The 6,225-nt window shown below is 41.7% G+C and overlaps 1 protein-coding gene across 5 annotated transcripts in view; it reads left to right on the top strand.

The window, feature by feature from the left end:
• Window positions 1-255: 255 nt before the first annotated feature.
• The window catches only part of TFPI (tissue factor pathway inhibitor), a 68,498-nt gene continuing 62,528 nt past the window's right edge, over window positions 256-6,225 (top strand). For 3 of the 5 annotated variants that reach the window (XM_069021929.1, XM_069021928.1, XM_069021927.1), the window contains exon 1: window positions 608-726. Coding sequence is in view for 2 of the 5 variants with exons in the window: in XM_069021924.1 (XP_068878025.1) it covers window positions 1,046-1,091 (46 nt within the window). In the remaining 3 variants the exon portion in view is untranslated. Of the gene's footprint in view, window positions 347-607; window positions 727-993; window positions 1,092-6,225 lie in introns of those variants that run through there. The other 2 variants (XM_069021924.1, XM_069021931.1) reach the window with 2 other exon arrangements.

The following is a 6,225-nucleotide window of genomic DNA, read 5'->3' as shown; positions in this document are numbered from 1 at the left end:
TATTCATCAGACAGTGGAGGGCTGCAGTCCGCTGTGCTAAGTGGTGTCACCTGAGACGTGCTTGCAGGAGCAGCTTGTGTTGGGGCATGGTCAGGGGCATAGGTTGTGCTGATTGCTGTGTTGATAGTCTTGTCAGGTGAGCTAATTATGGCTCAGACACTCAGATGAAAGCAGTAGCATCAGGATAAGTCACATTGAGCCACATCGAGTGCAGGGTGACTACTTTAGTAGTCTTTGTTCTCTTATTCTTTGTAAAACCTCTTTAACACAGGATTCAAACCAGTCTTATTCTGATCTTTGAAACCCTGATTCTTTGTAAAGTAACACTTAATCCTTTGAGAAAGAGGTCTCTGCCTTGCCATTTTTTCTTTTTTTTCTTTTTCCCCCTATCCCAACATTTGGTCCCAGCGATCTGAGGAGCATTAAGCCCTACAGGCAAGGCAGTGCCGCTGTGACCGGGGGTGGGGGCTTTGAAGCCGCAGCCGCTCTTGGCTCCCTCAGGGACGGGATCTGTCCCATCCTTCTCTAAAGAAGACAGGACAGTGCTGGGCGGTTTGGAGCCGGGGATGCTCTCCCGCCCCGGGCTAATTACAGGAATTAATTGCAGATGAGCGGCGCGCGAGGTTCATGAGGCGAGAGGGGCCGGCGTGCGCTTCCCCATAGTCCTACAGCCGGCTCCGAACAGGGGTTCTGTGGGAGCTGCTGCTCTTAACTCCCAAGAAAAAGGTTTGGCTTGTGTTCTTAGTGGGGGTCTGGGTATTTTCTCCGTTTGTTGGTTTGTTTTTGTTAGTTTAATTTAAGAATGAAGGTGGCTTGAAGTCCAGCAGTCTCCCTTCCAGGTGAACACAGTTCTGTGGAAGGAGCAGGGCCAAAGAGTGATTTACCAATATTATTCAGCAACCTTTTACTAAGCATGTGGAAAAACTAATAGCTTACTCTTATGTTGAGTCTGTCTTTATTTGTTATCTTTGCCTGGTGCTGCTCATCGCTCAGCACGTGCCCGTGGAGGAGCTCCTGGAACAGCCACAGCAGGTGGGAAAAGCCCATGGAAACGGCAGGAACTGGATGTGCCGTGCCCGTTTTCAAGTCAGGTTCGCATGGAAATAAGGCTTTCTGAAATACTGGAAGTCCTGGGTGCAACTTACACCGCCTTTTTTTTGCTGTGACAAACTTTGCTAACTGTGTTCAGTGGCCCAGCTGATGAGGATAGTAACTAATGAAACTCTTGAATAATTTGGAGTTGTAGCGTCTGCTGCATCCTGATAGGAGAGAAAGCAGAACTGTGTGTGGTTGGGAATAAGTTATTAACGAAGCGATTACAGAAACAATGTTTTTGTTCTGCTTTGTACCTCATGAAAGCTGTTAGCTTCTCTGAGGCAGAAGGAGGAGGAAAGGGATGTTTTCATTAGTAGCTGCCAGTATTCCAAAGAGCTCTTTGGGTATTGCAAAGCAGAACAGTATGAATTGCAGCAGAGATAAGGGATGGTAGAAGTCATGCAAGTTTGCTCCATGCTTCTCTAGATATCATCACAGTGTGTTATGAATAAATTAGGGTAGCAGCATCTGTTTGCCACCTACGTAAACTGCTAAGGAAACTCTTTGAAGGTATGAAAAATACGCTTCTGGTTTGGGTATGAGAACACCTTTTTGTCTAGGTGTCGATATAATAAAGAAAAAACCAAAAAATAAACAATAACCCACATGAATATTTGAACAGTTTAACATCTTTAGATAGGCTTTTGTGAGCATTTCAAGTACAAAAAGTAACTTTTGTGTCCATAAACATAATGTTACAACAGTCTGACCTCAGCCTGGTTAATGGGAAATGATAGAATGAATGAAAATTTCAGTTATCATCAGATGCAACATAAGGGCAGTTTTATTCTCTTCCTAGTCCTGAAAGACTAGATGTGAATGCTGTGTGTGTTTAGCAGAACTGTGCATTGGATGTGGTTAATTATTATAATAGAGCAAAGCATTTATTATTTTCCAAGAGTGGGAGTAAAACCATTTTTAGAATATTGATGAGGCCATGTGTTTAAGGCCCAGGATTTTCTTTCCTGTAGTATTAGCAGTTCCCAAGGCAATCCATGCAACTCCCATTCCCTCCAGGCTGGCCTGTGAAAGTCACTGCTGCTCAAACTTTCTCTTGTTCTTTGGGGTTACTGAAGATCAAATGGTTAGATAATGACAGATTAATTTAGCAGAGTTCTCATAAATTGTGCTGGACAAAGTTGTAAAAGGATAATTGTTGCATAGTGGTTACTGCTTTGTCTTTGCCTGTTTTTCTCCCCCTATAAAAATACATACAAATTGATAAACATTGACTTAGTCACTTCTGACCAGCCCTGAGGCCTGAGTATATGGGCTGATCCTTTCTTTTGCTCTCCCTTTATGGAATCTTATTCACTTAGGACTATAGTGCTTTGCAAAATTAGGCACCAAAATTGGCCAGACTGACTAAAACATGGATTTATTGAGTAGAAAGAAAAAAAGTATGGTTTTTCAGCAGCTCTTATCTGGCTTCGTTTTTTGTCTTGCTTAGATTTGGCTTTCTTTTTGTGACAGTAACCTTTTCAAGGCTTTTCAGAGAAAGGGCACATGAGCAGTGGAAAGAGTTATTTGTTCACCAGCAGTATGAGCTGTAACTTCATTCAAGAGAAATAGCTGTGTCACAGTTGGAGAGCAGAATTTTATGCATATTTTAAGATATTGCCACGATAGGCTAAAATTGAAATTGTCATATTATTTTTCTTCTGTGTTGTGCTGCTTTGCCATTAACAGGCATGATTGTGGACAGTAAGTTTGTTTCAGAAAAGTTCAAACTTCAGTTTGAGATTAACACTGGATAGAAGTAAAATCCTTCCAGGTTGTAACTTGATGAATAAATTCCATTTTTAAATTTGGTAAAATTGTTCTGTAGTGAACAGTAGCTATTTTGTTCTGTAATGACTCAGTAGAATGGTTTAAGAGGATTCATTTTCAAGCAGTCTATCCCAGAAATGTGGCCTGTTTTTCTTGCAGTCAGTTTGGTGTTCCCCTACCTGAGTAATGAGAGTTCCACTCCCATGCCCTGAAAAACATCATAAGCCAATGTGAACTTGGAAATAAAATGGCACAGCATTTATATCTCTTATTTAATATTCTTTTTAAAAATAAATACACAGTGGTTGTCATTTTCAGTGAGCTATTTGTAACAGCTGATAGAGATTCCTTGACTGAGCAGCTGATATCTATAAACAGCCTGTGTGTAGGTAGGGTAGTAGGGGGGCTGATGAGAGGAGTACGACTTATGGGTTTTATTGCTGATGATAGTCATGTAGTGACTCTGGAGTATGGGGGTGTGCAGAAAAGGTAGGTGAGAGTTCCATGATATTTCTGAAAGCAATAAGGGGGCAAAAATCTCCAAAAAACACTGAGGTAGTTACTGTGCTAGAGGGGACAGGAAGGTGAGAAAGGCATGTTTGCTGGTCATTTTCAGCTGCAATTGTATTTAAAACACGAGTGGGTTTTTTTTAAAGATTTTTATAGCGGGTGGATGAGGGCTTGCAAATTTGAGAATTAGGTGTTAACTAAAGGTGAATAGAGAATTAAGGTGTGCTGTGAAATAAGAAAACTGAAAGCGATGCTGCTAAAGCTGCAGCAACTCACTGTCAGCAAAAGGGGAGAGAGTCCCTATTCCCTCCTCCCCCCTTCACACATCCACTGGCTAGATGATCCCCTCCCTTTTCTCTGAACAAGCTTGTTGATTATCTTTACTGAGCATCAGTGAGTTGAGTGACAAGGAAAAAGCAGGGTGTAGGAGGCTGGGAAATGTAGGTGGACGTCCACCTTTTGGAGGCAGAGAGTTTTTAGACTGTGATAAGCATTTGAGCTGTGAAATGCAGCATCCCTTCAAGAAAACATGTACTGCATTGTTAGGAGGAGGAAAAGGCAGGTTGTTCCCCAAGGGAAGAGAAACCAGGCACAGTAAGGTGGGCAAGGGAATTGACAATCCCACAGTATGAGGGAAAGACAAGCAGGGCAGTCATAATGGCAGCCAGGGCCAGCCAGGAGCCTGGATCATCAGAAAAGTGAGGTTGTGAGTCAGGTTCAAGGTCAATCTGGGATGTCAAGTCAGCAAAATGTGGCTGTGGTCAGGTCTGGAAAATAACCAGGATCAGAAACAGCCCCATGCTGGCCAGGCATGTTGCATGGTGATGAGCTGGGTCTGAGGTCAAGAGAAATCTGTGTTTGGGCTGGGTTCAGTGTCTGGGCACAGGCACAGCTGCTGCAGTGCTACTCAGGTGGGGCCATGGGTAAGAGCTTCAGCTTTAATGCAGCTCCCAGGGGAGAGGTACAACCCTCCTTGAGGCTCCTGTCATCGATACAGAGACCCAAGAATGAAAATATGCTGGTTTCCCAGCACAGATACGTAGCTGCTCCTGAGACCAGCTGTCAATAGAGCTGGGATCTTGACTTGGATTTTGGCAATACAAGCTAGGCAAAACAAACTCGAGGTTCAGATCTAGCCCTAGCATACAGAAGGAATAATTCCTGCCAGTAGCAAGCAGGTTCAGGGGACACAAAAAACCAAAGTAGTGAATGAAATATCCTGTCTGAGCTGTCTGCAGTGAGAATTCAACAAATGAGATCACTGGTTCTTTTATAACATGAAAATCAACAAGAGTTTAGATAAAGCTTCAACTTCAGTGTTGACAACTCAAATCTGGTTGCAGTTACTGTCTTGTTTCCCCTCAGCTTCTCAGATGAATGGCTACATATGTGCTATATGTTTTCTTTTCCACCCTGAATGTATCTGGATGTACAAAATATAGTCCCCTGTCAGAGACAGGGTACACAGAATAGGCCAAATGAGGAGTTTTGGCATCTCACTTTTTAGGGTGGCTTTGGAATGTAGCTGCCAGCTCAGAGTTGCCTTATTGCTAAACTGATAAAACACATTATTGAGCCAGGTTTCCAGTCTGGCATGGGATGGTTTGGGTTGGAAGACAAAGATCACCCAGTGCCCATTCCCCTGCCAAGAGGACCTTCTAGGCTATCTGGGTAGGTATGACCAGACCACCACCAGGTCATTCTGATTAGTTTACTAAACCTTCAAGTGGAGCAACCTTGAAATATGGTGATTGTAAAATGCACCTGTCAAGTTCAGCTGAAACTCTGAGTCAGTAGGGTTTTAAATTTACTTTTTTTTTGAATAATTTTGTCTCAGATTTTCTGATTCTGGTGACAATATTGAACTACAATCTCAACACAAATATATCATTATAAATGCCTGCATTTGGATGCATTGCTGTCTGCCTATGGAATGATTGATCCATGTCATAGCATTCATTAGCACTATACTTGTACTACTTAGGTTTGAAGTCCTTTTCCTAACAACTTGAATTAATCAAAATGTTGCCAAATAAAGCTCCCTTGTCTAATCTAAGAACTTGTTCTTGTTAGCTTAAACACTCCCTGTGTAATCAAACTACTTAATAGAGGTATAATTAAGTTTAATTTTACACATTAACCACAATGTGTCTGACTTGTGCTGTCTACCTTTTGCTGGGGTACTAAAACTGTTCTTATTCAAAGGAATTCCACTTTTTTGCAGCTTCTTTAGGCAACTTAAATCAGTTCTATAAATCTAGAAGTGAGTCTAAAAGTTTGCCAAAGATCAGAAAATAGATGGTAAACATTACTTGTGTTTTTCTCAAGAATTATTTTTCACTATTACTACCAATTTTTAATCCAGTTTTTCCTACTAAAATATGTGACACAAGTTCAGGAAGACATTAAGAAGCAACATTGAAGACTAACAGCGCCCTGTAATCCAAAAAGAGCTCTGGGGAGAAGTGGTCAAATATGGGTGAAGATTTTCCAAAGGAAATAACTGAGTTGTTCATCCTGTGTAGGCTTGCAGCTTTTTTCAGTGAGATGGCCTTGACAAAATTAATATTTGTTTTTATTTTCATTTCTGAACTAGGCCTGAAGATAATCTCCTTGTATGTCTAGAGCAAGAGTCTGCCTTAGCTGTGAAGCAGCAGCAAGGTCTCTGGATTTCATATCCCATTTTAAACCTGTCTGTGTATGCTGCACTGCCTTACTGCATCTTAGTCACCTTGTACTGGATTTAAACTTCAAAATTAGCTACAAGGAAGCTGGAATGCCTGGAATATGGTGGGGGGAAAAAAGAAAACATGGATTATATCTTAATCAAAAGAACATGCTGAGTGAAAG

Source organism: Aphelocoma coerulescens, chromosome 7 (assembly GCF_041296385.1).
Source record: "Aphelocoma coerulescens isolate FSJ_1873_10779 chromosome 7, UR_Acoe_1.0, whole genome shotgun sequence".
Taxonomy (NCBI): Eukaryota; Metazoa; Chordata; class Aves; order Passeriformes; family Corvidae; genus Aphelocoma; species Aphelocoma coerulescens.
This window is presented reverse-complemented; position numbering and strand designations above follow the sequence as displayed.